General features: G+C 41.5%; 1 protein-coding gene across 4 annotated transcripts in view; it reads left to right on the forward strand.

Annotated features, from left to right (window-relative positions):
• Positions 1 to 17,054, forward strand: part of TRM10 (tRNA (guanine(9)-N1)-methyltransferase-like protein) — a 40,813-nt gene extending 23,759 nt beyond the window's left edge. Inside the window, exons 3-4 of one of the 4 annotated variants that reach the window (XM_087372524.1) lie at positions 9,661 to 9,829; positions 16,841 to 17,054. In XM_087372524.1, the coding sequence (XP_087228650.1) occupies positions 9,661 to 9,813 (153 nt within the window). In that variant the 3' untranslated portion in view covers positions 9,814 to 9,829; positions 16,841 to 17,054. Of the gene's footprint in view, positions 1 to 9,660; positions 10,275 to 16,840 lie in introns of those variants that run through there. The other 3 variants (XM_087372525.1, XM_087372526.1, XM_087372522.1) reach the window with 3 other exon arrangements.
• The last annotated feature ends 3,736 nt before the right edge of the window (positions 17,055 to 20,790 follow it).

A 20,790-nucleotide genomic window follows, 5' to 3' on the forward strand; every position in this document is an offset into this window, starting at 1 on the left:
TGTACGCGAGCTCATCATGGATGGAGAGGTCGACTTGGTGTACTGTCTGACTACAGAAAATGCTACGGACATCTTCATGAAGGCTCTTGGAAGAGACTTGTTGGAGAGGCATCTTCATCGACTTGGCATTGGCCCGAAAAAGTAAGTTCACTTGCGGGTGGACATTGAGGGGGTAGATATCAATGCTCCACTCTCGTGTAACTACGCGGGAACCAACTAACTTGTAAGCCCCCCATATGAGGAGAAGGCATTTGAGTAGCTCGGTTATCTGATAGGTCCTGGTTTGGACACCAGATGGGGGCGATGTGTGGCTTGATGGTTGGACGGCTTCAGATAGAGTTGGCACACTGCCAACTAGGCTACATGCAAGTGCAGGAAGGCATCCCATGACTGACCGCACTGAGGGTAGACGGAGCATTTTTCGGGGTAGTCCACTCTCGGGTTGCGGGGCCCGTTTGGAGCCCCAGATGATCTCGGATGGCTGTGGGCCAAACGCAGACCGTAGGATAGTTGCTCTAATCTGCGCCATGGTTCTATTGTGTGTGGTCGGTGGCCTATTTCGGAACCGACCTTCAGTCGGTCGGTTTGGGCGGACTGGGTCGGTCTCCCAATTGAGCCTAACTGACTACGACTGGTGGCTATATAAGAGCAAGCCCGTGAAGCCCATTTCATCACTGGCTACAGTAACCCTAATTCCTTAGCATCCAGCCTCTGTCATCTACTGTATCCAGCATGCCATCGAAGCTCCTCTCACAGGAGCGCACGGTTGGGAGGCAGTGCCATCTATTGTATCAGTTCTACAGTAATCAAATTTTTTATTCTCCATACTATCTGTTTTCTCTCTTGTGTACGAGATCCTGTTATCTGTTGAGCACAGACGTTGTATTGTTTTCTTACAAGGCATTCGGTAACAAAATGATGTATGTCTTTTCGCATAGCTGGCCAATAGAAATACCTCTCTAAAGCCTGAGTGGTAGCGACAATTCCTCTATACCCAGCATATGGAGGTGCATGTCATTCCTCCAGAATCTTTTGCCTCATCTCTCGGGTGATGCATAGGTAGTCATCTTTCATTAGATACCATCTTTCAGGGAATAGTGACTGGTGGACTGCCCCTCTTGCATTTGCTGCCAAATCTCACCAAAATATCCGTCATTGGCATATTGCTCTCTCATGTCTTCCAAGTCCCTATGATAGCTAATAGTCACATTATTCACTTGGGGTCTTCGAGACAAAGCATCTGCCACTCTGTTCTGTGCTCCCGGAGTATGGACAATCTGAAAACGATACATTGACAGCATATTTGCCCATTTCATGTGCTTCTTGGAGAGCTTAGTCTGAGTTAAGAAATATCTCAGACTTTGGTGATTAGTCTTTACTGTATAGTCTGCACCCAAAAGATAATGCTTCCATGTATGGAGGGCATGAATCACAGCCAACAACTCTTTCTTGTAGATTCCCAAGTATCTCTCGGCATCTCGTAGTCTCCGGCTTTCATAAGCCACTAATGACCAGAAAAAGAAATCCCTCCTTAATTCCAATTTTTGAAGTGGATGTGCAGGCCATAGTGGACCAATACAAGAACAATGAAGTGAGCAGTTCTTCATTAATAAAGGTTACTGCAGTTTCGAATTTAGAGGAAAACGGTCCGAAAGCGAAATAGAGTAGATACAAAGAACAGAAGTCTCTAGTCAGCAAACTCTCTAGAGGCATCACAATCCACATCAAAAGGCTGATACAAATCAGGAACTTTAGAATTAGTTTTGTGGTTAGCTTCTCTTTGAGTGTAGTGAATTCTTTCATTTGTGCAGTACCTCATCTGAAAGCTGCATTTTTCTTTGTCAAGTCATGAAGTGGAGCGGCGATATTTGCAAAATGCCTGATAAATCTTGTGTAATATGAATACATGCCTAGGAAACTACGGACGTCATGCACAATTTTCAGCTCTGGCCATTCCTAGATGGTTTGGTCGGATCCATCCGTATCCCAACCTCAGATATTATATGCCCCAGATAGTGGATCTCTTCAAAAAAGAATTCACTTTTCTTGCTGTTTGCATAGAGCTGATGATTACGTAGCTCTTGGAAAACAGTAGCAAGATGCTCCTTATGCTCTTCTTCGGACTTAGAAAAGATGATTATGCCATCGAAGAAGGTACATGTGAACTATCTATAGGGTTGGAAGATACGATCCATCATTCTATTAAAGGTGGCTAGGCATTCATTAACCCAAAAGGCATCACCAAATATTCATATAGCCCAAAAGTAGTGTCGAAAGGCTTTCTTGTGCACATCCTGTGGCTGTATCCTACTTGGTGATAACCACTCTTCAAGTCTATCCTGTTGAAACTGAGGTGCCATTGAGTTGGTCCAGCACATCATTGATGCGCGGAATTAGGAATCTATTCTTGATGGTCATCTCATTTAGTGCGTGATAGTCAATGCACATACGAAATCAACCATTCTTCTTCTATACAAGAAGTACAGGGGAACAAAAGGGAGAGGAATTGGGCTGAATCAGCCCTTTGGACAACAAGTCTTGCACTTGGGCCATGATTTCATCTCGTTGAGTTGCACTAAATCTGTACGGGGGCCTGTTATGTGGCTCATTGCCAAGAATAAGCTCTATGCCATCGTCTTCAGGTCTCTCAAGGGGTAACTGCCTGGCAAAGCATCAGAAAAACAAATCTTAAAAGTGTACAAGAAACTGAAATTTATCTTTATCTGCCTCATTCATTTCAGCATGCATTTCAATCTCTCTTTCTTTTATAAAAACCATATACGCTGCAATTGCAGACTTTATTGCTTTTCCAATTGAAACATTAGATACAATGGGGATGGTCTCCCCTATATTCTTGGCCACCATAGGCCCTATGTACAAACTCAAGCACTCTTTCAAGAAGGGTTAACTTCATTGCCTTGTGATGAAACCAATGCATTCTGAAAACTACATCATGATGTTTAAGTGGGGAAATGAAGAAATCCTCCTAATCAACATAACTCTGTACATGAAGACAGAGCTTCCCAATCAAGGCCGTAACAGGCACAGGGTTCTCACAAAACATCTGGTGAACATCAAGGGACCTGCCCAACTCTTCCGTCTTTATTATGTAAACTACTCTGTGCTTTTATCACTTTAGACAATGGAGTCTTACAGCTTTATTTTAATAGAAACTGCTGCAAATTTCCCACACACATAAATGCTGTAATTTAGAGATTGCAGAGGAGGCTGAATTCATATTTACACAGCTTAACAATTGCGAACAACAAATTGAGATTGAGGGGCCAAGACGGCGCGCCCCCCCCCCCCCCCCCCCCCGCTTATCTAGGCTCACTTTATTTCTTGAAATAGGAGATACAAGATCAAGACTAGGACTCAGACATATGATTTGGGTACAACTGTATAGAGATATAGATAATAGAGAGAGAAAGACTCCAAGGCTATAGTAAGAAAAACTCGAAAAAATGCCCTGTAGGCTAGAGAGAGAAATCTTGAAAGGAGTTATACTTTTAGAGAAGAGTGTGTTATGGCTGCCCCCAAGCTGAGAGTTGAAAAGCAAATGTTGCTGCAGTTCGAGAGGTGCAGAGAGGTTGTTTTTTGCAAGAGGCTGGAACAGTAGAGAGAGAGTATGCTGTTCTAGAGAGAGAGAGCCTAGAGAGGAGAGAAGTTCTGCAGCTAGAAAGAGAAGGATGCTGTGGCTGCTCACAGGCCAGGAGAAGGAGAGGGGAGGCTGTCGTCGCTGTTCCAGAAGCGCTGAGAAGAGAATGATGCCTGTAGGAGAGGGGCTGGAACAGTAGAGAGAGAATGTGCTGCAGTAGAGAGAGAAGGTGCTGGAGAGGAGGTGGCTGAACCCCAAAGGGTGGAGGAGGGATGCTGCATCAAGGGAGAGAACGAGGGACTGAAATGGACGTTGGATTTTTGTGCTGGGAAAGGCCTTCTTTTATAGGCTCAGCCCACCCTTTGCCCAATTAAGAAAGGGGGCCTGGCCTCCCTGATTTTGGTGGGCTGCATAAGGGCTGTAGTTTCTATAGTGACAAGTGGTGCCATGGTCCATGCATGGCCTTCCACATGTCCCCACAAGCTGCCATGTGTCTCATGCGCTGCCATGTGGCTATACCACATGTCAAGGCTGCCATGATGGCAAGATTGACTCAATGAAGGAAGGACTCAACAAGAGAAAGCACGGACCACTCCTAAGCTCTGATACCAACGTAAACTACTATGTGCCTTTATCACTTTAGACAATGGAGTCTTCAGCTTTATTTTAATAGAAACTGTTGCAAATTGCCCATACAAATAAATGCAGTAATTTAGAGATTGCAGAGGAGGTTGAATTCAGATTTACACAGCTTAACAATTGCTGACAACAAATTGAGATTGCAATATTGTTGAGGGGCCAAGAGGGGCCCCTCCCCTTATGGAGGCTCACTTTATTTCTTGAAATAGGAGATACAAGACCAAGATGCAAGCACCTTCCAAACTGAGAACTCAGTTATTGACTGGACTTAGACAGATGATTTGGGGACAACTGTAGAGAGATAGAGACAATAGAGAGAGAAAGGCTCCAAGGCTGGGGCTGACAGAGAATCGGCTTTTGGCCATCCCATTGGACAAGGAAGAAACCAACAATCACTACTTCCAAAGATAGCAATATCAACATGAAATTGTGCTGCAAATGAGATAAACTTGAAATTACAGACTCCCCTCATGACTTGACTCTTGTGGAGATGGAGTCCTTGATTCATCTGCAGCCCCCTTGGGTGGGAAGACTGAGATCATGTGGCTGCAGTAAGAAAAACTCAGAAAAATGCCCTGTAGGCTAGAGAGAGAAAGCTTGAAAGGGGTTATACTTTTAGAGAGAGAGAGTGTTATGGCTGCCCCCAAGCTGAGAGATGAAAAGAGGATGCTGCTGCAGCTTCAGAGGTGCAGAGAGAGGCTGTTTTCTGCCTGGAGAAGAGGCTGGAACACTAGAGAGAGAGTATGCTGTTCTAGAGAGAGAGAGCCTACAGAAGAGAGAGAAAGCCTGCAGCAAGAAAGAGAAGGATGCTGTGGCTGCTCACAAGCTAGGACAAGGAGAGGGGAGGCTGTTGCTGTTCCAGAAGTGCTGAGAAGAGGCTGATGCCTATAGGAGAGGGGTTGGAACAGTAGAGAGAAGATGTGCTGCAGTAGAGAGAGAATGTGCTGCAGTAAACTACTTGTGCTTTTATCACTTTAGACAGTGGAGTCTTATAGCTTTATTTTGATAGAAACTGTTGGAAAGTGCCCACACACATAAATGCTGTAATTTAGAGATTGCAGAGGAAGGTGAATCTAGATTTACAGAGCTTAACAATTTCTGACAACAAATTGAGATTGCAATATGGTTGAGGGGCCAAGAGGTTAGAACATTCTTCACATAATCGATCCGTGGGTTGACTTGCTTATGCCAGGGCATGCCGAGAATTACATCTGACCCTTGGAGTGGTGCCACCATGAAGGGTAGATGATCCAAACACCACGGAAATAGTCTAGTCAATGAAACATATTGAGGACACTTACATTCGAGACTTTGGTTTGGTGATGCTTGCCATTGGAGCAAAGTCAGGTATCTTCCAGAAGTACCCGCTTCTTATGCCTTTGTGTAAGCCTTTGTGTAAGTACCTGCTCCCCTTGGTGTCTTCAAGATTCATCTTTGAGTAGGCCCCTTATCTCTGCTTGGTTAGCCTTTTTTTTTGCAAATTCTTTGAATTTTCATCCAAGTGGTGATCAGCTGTTCAACTACATCGTTTTATCTTCTGCGGGTGCAGAAGCCCCAACAGCTAAACTTATTCTCATCTTTAGAACAATAAAAAAATCTAAATTTGTATGATTGGACTTATTCTAGTCTTACAAAGGTATATTTTTCTATCACCTTAGCGGACATGCAAATTCTTTGAATTTTCGTCCAAGTGGTGATCAGCTGTTCAACTACATCGTTTTAGCTTACGTGGGTGCAGAAGCCCCAAGAGCTAAACTTATTCTCATCTTTAGAACAACAAAAAAATCTAAATTTGTATGATTGGACTTATTCTAGTCTTACAAAGGTATATTTTTCTATCACCTTAGCGGACATGCAAATTCTTTGAATTTTCGTCCAAGTGGTGATTTGCTGTTCAACTACATTGTTTTATCTTATGCGGGTGCAGAAGCCCCAACAGCTAAACTTATTCTCATTTTTAGAACAACAAAAAAATCTAAATTTGTATGATTGGACTTTTTCTAGTCTTACAAAGGTATATTTTTCTATCACCTTAGCGGACATGCAAATTCTTTGAATTTTCATCCAAGTGGTGATCAGCTGTTCAACTACATCATTCTATCTTACGCGGGTGCAGAAGCCCCAACAACTAAACTCATTCTCATCTTTAGAACATTAAAAAAATCTAAATTTGTATGATTGGACTTATTCTAGTCGTACAAAGGTATATTTTTCTATCACCTTGGCGGACATGCAAATTCTTTGAATTTTCGTCCAAGTGGTGATCAACTGTTCAACAACATCGTTTTATCTTACGTGAGTGCAGAAGCCCCAACAGCTAAACTTATTCTCATCTTTAGAACAACAAAAAAATCTAAATTTGTATGATTGGACTTATTCTAGTCTTACAAAGGTATATTTTTCTATCACCTTAGCGGACATGCAAATTCTTTGAATTTTCGTCCAAGTGGTGATCAGCTGTTCAACTACATCGTTTTATCTTACGCGGGTGCATAAGCCCCAATAGCTAACTTATTCTCATCTTTAGAACAACAAAAAAATCTAAATTTGTATGATTGGACTTATTCTAGTCTTACAAAGGTTTTTTTTTTTTTTGCAATCTTTAGCAAAGTGTCCAATTGTGTCACAATAGAAGCATTTCTTCTAGCTATTTCACTTCTTGTTGTCATTGTTAGTAGTGTCCTTGTCGTCATTCTTGGCATCCTTCTTTTTTTTAAGCTTCCATTTGCCAAACTTGATCTTGGATATAAGAACTTTTCTGTCGACGTCATTGTTTCTATCGTACATCTTCTTGTGGGCTTCTTCTTGAAGCAATAGCGGACCCAAGTCATTGAACATGATTGGCCTCGTCTGCCCTTTAGCAGTGAGAGTCGCCACCAACCCTCGGTGGCCTCTTGGAAGCTTCCTGACTAGAAGCATGGCCATGTGATTGCTATCTGCTGAGAGTTGATCCCTTAGCATCTTTATTTTCACAAGTAATGGGATGACTCTCCTTCATCTATGTTCAGGTTGAACAATTGATTTTGAAGCATGAAGATTCTCCCTGTGTTCTTAAGATCGTTCATGCTTCTTGTGCCATATCTACCAACTGGATATGAGTAGATGTACAGCAAAAAAGAATGTATATCATGGTAGATATCAAGCACAAAAACTGCCAACAAACTGTACCAACACCTTCAGGAAACTGTTGCCAAGGTAAGGTACCAAAAGTTGCCTGTGTTTGCTGCACCCCTCAGGTAAACTCTTCCTGTTAACTCCCTCCAATGCACCACCCTCCTACAGTGTGTAGGTCAGCACGAAGATGTGTTGTTGTAAATGTCTGGAACTTGCTGCCCTGCATGAAGTGTTGGTGTAGATCCCTTGTTGTCGCTCTGCTCCTCACCCCCAATTATGACCTGCAGGTGGGATTACTGGAATGGTTGGACCCCTGCAATGGTCTTATTTATAGAGGAAACCCACTTCCAAACTGGCCGACTGGGCCTACAGAATAGTCGACCTGGTTGGGCAGACTACCTGGGTCTGTCAGCAGTTTGCCCCTGCTGTTGGGGCCTATAAAACCAGTCCCTAGCAGCCCTTTCTGGCTGCTTCTGGTGCTGCACCTGCTGCCCACCTCTGGCAGCCCTTGCACCCCCTGCAATATGTCCTGCACTTGCTGTACCAGATCTTGCTGCTGCTGACCAGGTATTCTCTCTCCTTTAGCCCTTTTCTTGCTGCGCAATATTGCAGCTTTTGTGTCCAACCATGGCGATATGCCAGCTACTGCTGCTGGTGTGGGTGGCCCATATGGCTGCCCCATATCAACACTAAGCAGGATCTCTGTCTGCCGTCCTTGTGGCAGCCTCGGCCCATCGCTTACTGATGCATCTACCCCTATCCTGAGGTATCCAGCCCGTGAGCTCTCCTCATTTGGGGGCTTACAGTGTTGGAAATATAGAGGTCACCTCCCCGTCTGTAAGCCCCCATGTGAGGAAAGCATTGTGGGGGTGAACCTATGGTTTGAGGGAGTGCCAAATGGGCAGCATCCTGGCTGCCATGGGGGCATCATTCAAACATCAAGAAAAGGAAAGAAGGGGCTGCCACATGGACAGCATGATGGCTGTCATGTGGTAAGCACACTGTCACCACCTACTATACCTGGCTGTGTAGAGCAGCAGGACAGCATGGAACAGAGGCGCAATGCCACATGGCAGATCTGTGATGATGTGGTGCTGACATCAGCAGGTGTACGGCAGCAGTATGGGCTGACACGTGGACTGTACGGAACTGGAAGAGGTTCAGAACAGGGCGGATCTGCAGGACAGGAATATACCATGGCTGGGCAGGGATATGGCCTGAAAAGGCGCCTACATGGAGCTGGTAGAGGGGCTCTGGTGCAGCACAAAAGGAGGCAGAAAGGAGCAAGGCGGGCTGGCCCCCTGCCTTATATAGGCTGGTTGGGCTGAGCCAACCAAGTCGGTTGGGCCAGCCAACCAGGTCGGCCAGCAGGAGGCAGAAGAGTCGTCCCTAGTTGCCTAGGGGGTTGGTCATTTTGGGGGCAGGGCTGCCCTATAAAAGGAGGGCCTATTGGCCCATAAACACATCATCTACAGCAGCCCTCTGAGAGCAGATAGGAGCAGCAAGAAGGGGAGCCTTGGGGCCTATCCACAGGAGGTGAAGGTGAACCTGAAGGAGCTGCAGACTTGGCTTGAGTGGCAGCCCACCTAGGCTGAGGTTCGGGACAGCAAGGTGGAGAGATACTTTGGACGGAGAGTCTACATATGTACAGTCTAGCACGCTGGCTCAGAGATCTAGAGGTGCTAGGCATTTAGTAGGAGAACATTTTGGTATTGTATCTTGTCCAGTTTGTGGATGGACGGAAAAAGAAAGTGTTGCTTCTATATATGTCTCTGAGCACAGTCTATTTGCTAGTCTGCACATACACATGAATGTTGTGAAGTACACACTTGATGAAGCTTGATTCCATATTGAAACATTTCCGTGTGTGATTCCTGGGCTGAACTATCAGTCTTCCGCTGTGGGATACCATCTGGTGGGATTTCACTTTTCCAACATACAGATGGGGCATTGACCCTATACTTCAGCATATGCAGGCCCAAACCCAGTGAAAATAACAGGCTTCTAAATTCTCCTTCAAAATTCTACTTTTTTTGGCTATTTGTATTTCTGAACTTCTGATAAACTTGTAATGACAATAGGTAGGGAAACCCTCGTGTGGTTTGGCTAATACAATGCAGAATTTCTCAACTATGTGAACAACAGCATTGTGAAAAGGAAGAGGAGTTGTTTGAAGCGAGGCAGGGCGGGGATGGGGGTTTTCAAATTGTCTCATGCTCACTTCTGGGTATCTAAACCTACTTTTAGGACCATGACCAAATATTGAGATTATGTTGTATCACTTGTCTATGTTTTCTAATGTCTGGCAGGTTCTGACTGTCAATCAAGTGGTTGAAATAATCCTCTTCTTTCTTGAATCAAAAGACTGGGAAGCATCTCTTCGTCGAGTAATTCCCATGAGGAAACGATCTGCTGAAGATGATGATGATGAAACAGAACAAACAGAAGTCAAAGATTCATGACATCGATCTGCTAAGAGTGAGATGGATTTTTTCTTCGTGATACCTGAGGTCTGAAATGATGAAGCATTGTTTTTTCAGTTGTGCTTAGGTGCTTAGGAATAGAGCAGAATTTAGAAACTCCAATACACAATCAAAATAATCTAAATTTATTAAGCTACAGCGCCAATGATATTTGTTGTTCTTCTTCACAATAACCTCTAGTATTTCCTCTCAAATTATTAGTTTGCACGTAAAGTTATGATGTTGTATCAGATCCTACCGGCACATGTTGATCCCTGGTGCAGGTGTCTGGGGGAGTTTATTGTAGATAAAAGCTGAAATACTGTGGCCTTAGTACACTAGAGGATGCTTTGGACAGTTTGGCCTCATCATTTGGAGCAAAGGCATATCTCTGATGTATTACAATTAAAATTAAAATTAGTATTAATAATTTGAATCAGTCGCTTTGCATTTGCTAAAAATGTTAAAGAGCTTTCTTGTGCATTCATCTTATAGAGTTTCAGCTCCATAGTGATCCTTCCTGGGGGATAGTGATAGAATGTCGGGTAAAGAGCACTATCAGCCTGTATATTGCCCCCCAAATGACTCTTGATTGAGTGCAAACCTGGAGGCAATGCTTTGCTTGCTCATCCTCAAGAAAGCATGCATGGAAGTTGAAGGATTGACCAATTTTGAAACTACCCTAACACGCGTGTGTTGGGTGAGCTAGACAAAGATAAATATTCCATCTCCCATGGTTGTCTAGAGTGGCATTTTGTCGGCCAAGAATATGGCCTGTTTACAATGGCCTAGTGTACTCATGATCAATTTAATGCTGATTTATGTTAAATTGCAAGGGAACTTATAGAGAAGTGTATGTTGACTTCCAATGATGTAATTAAGAACATGTAACAGTTATAGAATTCGTCATGGCTGAGTTTGCCCTTCACCTCCGGAGTGCCAACAGAAACTTAGTACGAAGACTTTGTATAAAAGGATGCTCTAAGTATGTGTGGGTGTGTGGATTTGTATGTGAGAGCCTACTTTTATACTATGGTCTACACCCACTGTTGGGCGCTGATGACGTCAGTGGGGATGTCATAGTAGCTAGTCCTTGCTATGCGTGATGGAGTTTATGGTTTTCAATCTTATGATTGACTATCGTGAGATTGAAATTGCACTATGTTGTGTTTTTAGAGGATGAGTTTGGGAATGTTCCTGGATTCATCTAGGTATATTTAATAGTTATAGACAACCAACATTGTTGGGAATTTCTACACTGCTAGCTCCAATGAAGTGGGGACAGGTTAACCTTAAATCAACAAAGACCTCTAACTGTCATCTGTATTTGTTGTCTTTGGGATTGTAGGATCCACCAAGCTCGAGGTCCAACAAAGTACGACCTTATAATGACAAGAAAAACAAATGGTGACCATTCCAAAATATGTAATTCAGATGTTAGATTGCTTTGGAAAAAAGGACCAAAGGAGTCTATAATCTCCAAGGATGCGGGATTTCCCTTGAAAAATCAAACCTAGAGATAACAACCATGGAGTGTGATGATAAGATCATTAGAGGAGATTTGGGGTCTCAAAAGGGCCTCATAAGGAATGGATTAAGTTAATTAGAAATGAACCTACTATGGTAACCTATGGGCCAAGGGACCCATAGCATTGAATCAACTAACATGGGTACCTTTTGACAAAATATGAAGAGTGGAGAGGAGAAGAGTGGAGATGAGGAGAGAGGGCACAGCTAGAGAGCACACCACAAATGACTAATTGTACACTAGATTTAGTTGAAAAAATAGAATATATACAAACCCTTTTGAGGGTTAGGGTTAGGGGATCTAACCCTTTTCTTTATAGCACTCTATAGGTTAGTGCTATGCATATATGATCAGTGATGGTGCTATGCACACATGATCACATGATGTTGAGCGTGAACTCTCAACACCTTCCCTTAAGATCAACATCATGAAGTAGGCCTTTCCTTAAGAGGATGATTCTGGGGAATCGAAGAAGGACTGAGCATTACATTCCATCACACCCCTTTAATGGAAATGTCCTTCCTCTGTGTCAAATCAAGAGCTAGTCAGTGTTTCTCGAATAGCACTTTACGGAGTGGTTTGGTAAAAATGTCTGCAACATTCTCTTTGCCATCACAATGCTGCAGTGTGATGTCACCAAGTAACACTCTTTCTCTGATGAAGTGCTCTCTGACATCAATGTGCTTTGTCTTAGAGTGATATATTGGATTCTTGGCCAATGCTTAAGCCGATTGATTATCACAGTATAATGTTGTTGACTTTAACTCATCAAAGTAATCTGTTTCTGACAATGGTCTTCTGAGCCATATAGCCTCACATGCACCTGTAGTGAGTGCTCTATATTTTGCTTCAGTCGAAGACAAAGAAACAGTTGGCTGTTTATTTGACAATCATGATATAACACCTTGAACAAGGAAAAATGCATATCCCTGTGTCGATCTCCTGGTCTCATGATCTCCGGCATAGTCACTGTCACAGTATCCATGCAACCGTGGATGACTTCCTCTGTATTCTATCCCAAACTGTCTTGTACCTCTTATGTATCTTAAGACTCTTTTGGCTACATTCCAGTGAGACTGTTTTGGATTTGCCATAAACTGTGCTAGTGAGCTTACTGCATAACAAATATCTGGCCGTGTGATTGCCAGATATATAAGAGATCCGATGAGCTGCCTGTAGTATCTGTCATTGACTGTAGGCTTTTCTGAATCTTTAGTAAGTTTCAAACTCTGTTCCATGGGAGTGGCTGCAATCTTACAATCTGCCATGTGAAACTTCTTCAGGAGACTGTCAACATACTTGAGCTGACTCATGAATGTGCTATTCGAATCTCTCCAAAACTCAATTCCAAGACAATAGTGCATAAGTCCAAGATCTTTCATGTCGAACTCTGCAGATAAGTCTTGTTTTAATTTTCTGATGAAGCTATCCTTGCTTCCTGTCACAATCAAATCATCTACGTACAAAAGTGCAATAGTAATGTCTTCCCCTTGAACTTTGTAGTAGAGAGTATGATCTGCATTGGACTTCATGTATCTCAGATCAGCAAAATACTTGTCAATTCTGCTGTACCAACTTCTGGGTGCTTGTTTTAAGCCGTAGAGACTTTTCTTGAGATGGCAAACCTTATTCTCCTTTCCTAGTTCAACATAACCTGCTGGTTGTTGCATGTAGACTTCTATGACACCATGACAAAATATGAAGAGGGGAGAGGAGAAGAGTGGAGATGAGGAGAGAGGGCACAGCTAGAGAGCACACCACAAATGACTAATTATACACTAGATTTAGTTGAAAAAATAGAATATACAAACTCTTTTAGGGTTAGGGTTAGGGTTAGGGGATCTAACCCTTTCCTTTATAGCACTCTATAAGGTTAGTGCTATGCACATATGATCACGTGATGGTGCTATGCACACATGATCACATGATCACATGATGTTGAGCGTGAACTCTCAACACCTTTATTTTGAGATTAGGCAACCTTGGCCTTTGGATGGAGGTGATGGTGGGTAGATCAAAGGTCTAGGATGCCTTTAGTGGATGTGGTGGATGCACTTTGGTGGGCTCCAAAATGCGAAATTTGACTTTGGGGAGGCCTCATTAAGAGGGGAAAGGTGGGTTTTAATATGGGCCCTTGATTCAAGTCCAAGATCAATGGATGAGATGGAGGTGCCTAATGGAGGGTGGAGATTGAAGTGCACTTTAGAGAGCCAGGATTGAAGTGCATTTTGGATGGCTTGGATTGAAGCGCCACTCATCTTCTCCCTTGGATCTACTAGCAAATCTATGCCCAATATTGAAGCGCATTTTCCTCTCATCTTGTCTATTAGATCTTTGTGTTGATTAAGGGTGGAGATTTGATCCTTCTATCCTTTGATGGTATCCCGTAGATCTACCCCTTGATCTAATGGCTGGGAGTGCTTTACCTCAAATTTAAATGTATCCCTTGGATTGAAGATTAGATTAAGGACTAGGAGTGAAGATTATGGGTTCAAACTTTGGGTTAGAGGTCTCCACATAATTAAATGCTTTTGTCAACTTCACAACATGGCATTGCTCCACACCACAGAGCACTCTCATTGGTACACCTTAAATTGCTCTCTAATCCCTTGAAATTAGGAAACACTAATTGGAGTTTCTTTTAAGACTCCAAATCTCTCCTAATGTATCATGTTTGCATTGAAGCACTTCAAAGTAGGATAAGATTGATGATAAGAGAGAGAGAGAGATTTTATTCCTATCTTTTTGAAAGATTTTGTTTCTTGATTTGCTGGTTTATTTTTGCTTAGTCACCTTCGTCCTTTTTTCTTTATTTCTTGTTTTCTTCCTCGTTTGTTTATTTGACGTATTTTAGTAAGCACAGGGTTTGCCCAAGAGAGGGTCTTTAGAAACCCAGTATAGCTGCTTATGCTTGGGTATTGATGACGACATAAGTATTTCTTTGCTTGCTAAGTATGTCTTCCTTTTATTTTTCATAAAAGTTTTTGTTTACCTCTTTTTTCTTCTCTTTCATTCTGTCTTTTAGTTTTTGTGTAGATTTTTGGTCTTTAGAACAACAAAACTCTAGGACATATTCTAGTCTTACAAAGGTATAAGCTTGATGATGTCATTAGTTGTGACCTAGTTTTGATATTGAGTCAGCCAATCTTTGTGAAACATTTTTGAGGTGAAGTGATTAGGATCTCATCCTTGTCAATTGGAGGGGGTAAATAATGGCTATGATCATTTCCTTGAGTGTGATAAGTAATATACTAGACAAAAGTTGAGGATGCAATTGATGCACATCCTAGAAGAATCGACCCAACATGATGTTGGGATTGATTATTTTACACTGGGAAGAATGTGTCTTTTTTTGGGTAACTCACCACATGGCTTGCTTCGAATCCTACCCAATCATATTCCGTGAGTGTAGGCTCCCCAAGAGGGGGCAAACATACCTCTTTTGAGAGAGAGAGGGTATTCCTCCCCTCACCGTCGTACACGAACTCAAGGGCAGCCATAGGCACTTCGAGTTCAGAATATATGGCGAAGAGGACTACTCGGATCTTGCCATGACTCAATTGGACATAGATACTCTTGTTGAGAAACATCAAGATGTAGATATGGATCACTATATTGATCTGCGAGGGGACTCTCCTTTTGCCTTCACCCAGGAAGCCTTGGGAAGAAGAAATATGATGATCATCGATGGGCTACAGGATCATTACCAGTATACGCTTGTACTACTAGAAGACTCAAAAAATAGCATCAGAACATTCGGTTGGCTTGCTCTTAAGGAGCTTGGGGTCCAACTTAACCCTTCATTGCATTGATTGCATATACTCTTGTGAGGGAATATATAGTGTAGAAGGGACCTAAGATGTAGCATGGTAATCATTTATAACATCTTGTCGACTATGAGAGATCCATAGCACTGCGAAAGCATTGTAAAAGCTTACAAGCAAGCTTCTCACTAAGGTGATTATGATGAGTATATGTTAGAATGGCTATTTCAAATAGCCACATAACGGTCATGATCTTGAAAAGTTGGGGTTATCTTGTGCCCTCTCATCCTTTTCTAAAATACATCTTATGGCCTTTATAACCTTTAAATTATGGTTATGAGAGCTCTTAGAATAGTGGAAAAATATATATGGCCCCCTTTATAACATTATATATATGGAAGTATGTGAGCTCTTAGAATAATGGAAGTATATATATAACCAAGGCGAGCATGCATGGACTTGATGCATATTGAACTATAGGATCTTATTTTCTGCAATTAGGCAAAGATTTAAATGGTTTAGTTTTTCTACATTTTCTATGAAGAAGCAGAATGGGCTTTATAGATCAAATATTTGACTCTAATAGAGCTTTATTCATGTCTTGAGAGGGATGTGAACCTTAGCTTAGCATTGATAAATGGAAAAGGCCATCATTTCTCATTTATTTATCATGAGTCGGTAACTTAAAATACGAAGTGAAGTTCCATGGGTAATATTTTACCCTTAGGATGGTCTTGGTTTACACTTTACACTTTATGCTTTGATATTTTACACTTTACACTTTATACTTTGATAAATGGAAAAGGCCATCATTTCTCATTTATTTGTCATGAGTCGGTAACTTGAAATGCGAAGTAAAGTGCCATGGGTAATATTTTACCCTTAGGAAGATCTTGGGTTATGTTCCATTTGGTTTTTTCAGTACAATTTCTTTATTTAATATTTAGAAAATTTTCCTTCTAGAGAATGGTGGACTAAGTTCCCTTCTACCATTAAAAACTTGGGTTATCCTTACATAAGACTAGAAGAACTTACCTTGAAAATCACTTGGAAAGTGAATTTAACTATTTTACAATATTGATTTTTTCACACTCTTGAGTGTTATATAGAAAAACTACATGATCATTAGTATTGATATATTTGATGGCTCTTACCTATAAAGTTATTCCCTATGATGAGATTGGTTACGCCCTCTTATCTTGTTAATAAATGGATAGAGATGGAATTGTTTGACAATAGAATTGCATAAGCACTTATTGAAACAATGTGTTATGCTTAGGAGGATCTTGGGCCATCGGCTTTTTGGAAATTTAGTCTAGATGGAAATTTGATTTCAACCATTTTCCTATAGAATCGCATGTTTGTTACTACTATATGGGATAAGGCTATAAGGGGCTCATTCTTACTTCTTGACTTTCATAGACATTAGATTAGCTTGGGTAATGGTGATAGATGGCAGCTCTCACTTCAGGAGTATTTCTTCAACTTCGGACTTCGGGAGTATTTCTTCACCCTCACTTTACTAAACACTTCACTTGTTATATTCTACCTTTCTACTTACAACTTACTAGAATTTTGACATTTTTGGCCCAACCTAAGTTTTATAAGAATGCTAAGATTTGATGCTAATCTAGATAAGAGTGACATGGATAACAATTGTGTGCCGACATTGAAGCCTGGGTTCCACAGCAAAAATGTATTGTTCTAACCTTCATTTTTGTTGTAATGGCGCTAGGTGAGTCGGCATACCTCTCCATCAGATTTGCACTGAAAAATCTAAGGCATGAAGATATGGTGTTGGTAACTTCAAGGCGTACTCTACAACGGATTATCTCCAAGTACTGATAAATAAGTTTAGACATTCTATTGGAGACTAGCCATCAATATTGTTGAAATGTTTGCAATGTACTGACATAAATGTGAATACAAAAATCGACTCCCACTTTGATATTTTGTGAGAAGGAATGGTATGATATAGATTATTCTCACTTATATAGTATTAAGAGGTTGGTTACTAATGGACTACTCTCACTAGGTGTTTGAAAAGGGCAATAGTGGATGTTTGCAATTGGTTTATTTTGACATTGGAAACTGGTCCAGTAGTCTAGTAGGATAGATTGTTTGATAGGACGAACACACACTAGTAGGTCTATTGTAAGATAAGAAGATCTTACGACTAATGGCTATACTTGGGTCGACTGATTTAAGTTTCAGGCCTGATTGTGGCACAGGGACCATGGAACCAACCCCTTCCCTTGGTTGCTAGGCCGTGATGCTTGGACCAACATCAAGTTATTGGACGCATCCATTGCCCATGATATAGAAAGTCTACGAGAAGATGTAGTTCCTCTTTACATATTTGATATTCACAATAAGTCTCCATATAGTAGAGATAATCTAGCTAAAAGATCGAAGTGTTAATTCTCATAAGAAGATTGTTTTTTCGATACTTGAGATTGATACCCTCGATCAACTGGTCGAGCGTCTTGCACTTGATACACTCTACAAATGTCCCCGACCTACTGGTCTAAGCACTCTTCCATGACTTGGAAATTTGGCCACCCTCCACCAACTAGTTAGAGAGGATTGATACTTTTACTTACTTTTCACTTGGACCAACATCAAATTCTACGACGCATCCATTGCCCTTGATATGGAAGGTCTACCAGAAATGCAATTCCTCTTCACATATTTGATATTCACAAATAGTCTCCATATAGTAGAGATAATCCATCTAAAATCTCAAAGTATTAATTCTCATAAGAAGCATGTTCTTTTGATACTTGGGATTGATACCCTCGACCAACTGGTCGAGCATCTCACTTATGAATGCCCCCGACCTACTGGTCTAAGGACTATTCCATGACTATGAAAACTTGGTCACCCTCCACCGACTAGTCGGAGAGGATTGATACTTTTACGTACTTTTTGTTTACAGATCTAAATCCCCTACATAGGGTAATCGATAGTAAATTGCATACACACACACACACACATGCACACACACATCCCTTTGGGGACCCTTGTGTGCTTCAGGCTTGTCAACAAACTGTTGGCCCATGAAGATAGGAAATCATATTGAAATCTTTCATAAAGAATATGATGTTCCACTTATGCATAGGCTCAGTCCCGTGGAGGTTATTGCATCCTCTAGAACTTGACAATGCTTTTTATTATTGAACATGGATATATTATAATGGAAATATTGGAGGAACATAGCCAAGTTATTGTTTATTTATTATTATGAACTTTACCCATTAGCAGAGGGAAGTTATAGGGCTGATTAAGCTTTAAAACACCAATTAAGATAGAGAGTTATTGCCAATGGGGAGTACTCCTACCCCTACTAATGGCATTGAAATTAGAGATTTAGAGAATCTCCATGACACCACCAAGAAATTATAGAAGTACGAGAAGAGTATTAAATAATTGGTACTTCGGGGTGGAGAAGGTCCCTTTCTTTTGCCTCGGGAACCTATTCATTATCCATACTACACAAATTGAAGTAGAACAAGAGCTCAAACCGTAAGGAGCTGGATTGAACCTGGCGCTATAGCCCGTGAAGATAAGGGGATTGGCATCGTTGAGCAACTCGATTACCCTTCAAGTGATTGTTATGCTACGCTATCTGACTATGTGTTATGCTACGCTATCTGACTATGTGAAGGCAGTATCACAAGTGAGAGGTAAGTGTACTCCTCCCACATAGTTACGACTTTCCAATTCACAACAAAGGGATTTTACTACGTAGCTTCAGGCAGTGTTAGATTGCTACATTGGAACTTTACGCTACGCTCATTGGATGACCTTGACGAGTCATCTCTATGTATGACTCTCGGCTCAGGACTACCCACTTACTCGCCTATTGGAATGAAAGTCTGTGGAGAGGGCCATAGTCCTAGGTTTCCAAAAGGAATCAGTAGGAGCTCCTGAGGAGCAAGGCACTGTCAGATCTCCATATAGCAAGAGCGCAATTGCCCATCTATAGTGACGAAGTGATCGTGAAGACTTACAAGCGTTTCTAGAGATAACTGGAGTATAATGTTGCACTACCGAGCTAGATTGCCTTTGTGGAGGGTCCTTTACGTGTGCAGAGCAACAGCAACTCGTTTGCAGAGCAGCCGCATTAAGTTACGAGACAGATTTCTAAATTGAGTGCTATTCTCCATTTTTTTAATGCATGAGGGTACTGTCGCCGCCGCTAAAGCTATGGCCTTCAAAAACTAGATGAAGCTATGAATATACTAGGTGATCAGAGATCATGAAGCTATGAATATATTAGGCGAAATCTATTTTATTGTCGACGCTTTTCTGCCGTGGTCATGTTGTGATCAGAGCTATGAATAAAAACGACTATCATACGAATATGAATAGATCTGCATATGAATGATCTCTGTTTATTCACAGCAGAGCGTAGTTTCAAAAACGCTAAGAATGCTTTGCAATAATCTCTGAATAGGAACAACTATCAGCGTTCGTGGCTCTGGGATGAGAAAAAATGTCATAGCCATATATATGAGACTTGCTAGAGATAGTCGTATTCTCTGTCCCTGGAGCCCAAATGGTTCTAGAGCATTATATTAGGCTAGAGAGAGTTGCCCATCTCTAGTGTATTCACCCACTGATGTACGCTCTCGCAGTTGCTGTGCACTTACAGCCCAGCTCTAGAGCTTAGAACAGCTGAGATGCCATGCTAGGCACGCAATTGATTTGGAGAGAGACCTCGAACACTATGCTAATAGGCATGCATACAAGCTTTGGGTGCCCATGATTAGAGAACCTTCAAGTGAGTAATGCTTGCTCTTAAAATTTTGCTACAAAGCTTGGACTCCCGAGGCTGATTGAAATTCATCGTGTTAGTGAGTACAACAGACTTGGCCCTTGTACACTGTCTCTACACCTCATGAGACTTGGCCCTTGTACACTGTCTCTGTACCTCATGGGGCTTTATATTTACTTTCAGTTGTTTACATTTCTATAATTTGGCTCACTATACTACTTTTGTCTTATGTACGAAGGCATAGAGATCTTTACAGATTGTAGTCTAACATAGATTGAGTGGATTAATTGCTCATGGGGTTTTCTATGTGAGGTGGCAAGAGCATACATACCTGCAAGCATAAAAAATTGTGGGATCTCCATCTGCGAGTTTAGAATATATGGCGAAGAGGACTACTCGGATCTTACCAGGACTCAATTGGACATAGATGCTCTTGTTGAGAAACATCAAGACGTAGATATGGATTGCTATATTGATCTACGAGGGGACTCTACTTTTGCCTTTATGATGATCATCTATGAGCTACAGGATCATTACCAGTTTACACTTGTACTACTAGAAGATTCAAGAAATGGCATCAGAACATTCGGTTTGTTGCTCTTAAGGAGCTTGGGGTCCAACTTAACCCTTCATTGCATTGATTGTATATATTTTTCATGAAGTTTTTGTTTACCTCTTTTTTTTCCTCTTTTATTTTTTGTGTAGATTTTTAGTCTTTAGAACAACAAAAATCTACATTTGTATGATTGGACATATTCTAGTCTTACAAAGGTATATATAAGCTTGATGATGTCATTAGTTGTGACCTAATTTTGATATTGAGTTAGCCAATCTTTGTTGAAACATTTTTTAGGTGAAGTGATTAGGATCTAATGCTTGTCAATTGGAGGAGGTAAATAATGGCT

Source organism: Dipteris shenzhenensis, chromosome 3, assembly GCF_047967505.1.
Source record: "Dipteris shenzhenensis isolate YYH24624 ecotype China chromosome 3, Dip_SZ_1.0, whole genome shotgun sequence".
In the NCBI taxonomy this organism is placed as follows: domain Eukaryota; kingdom Viridiplantae; phylum Streptophyta; class Polypodiopsida; order Gleicheniales; family Dipteridaceae; genus Dipteris; species Dipteris shenzhenensis.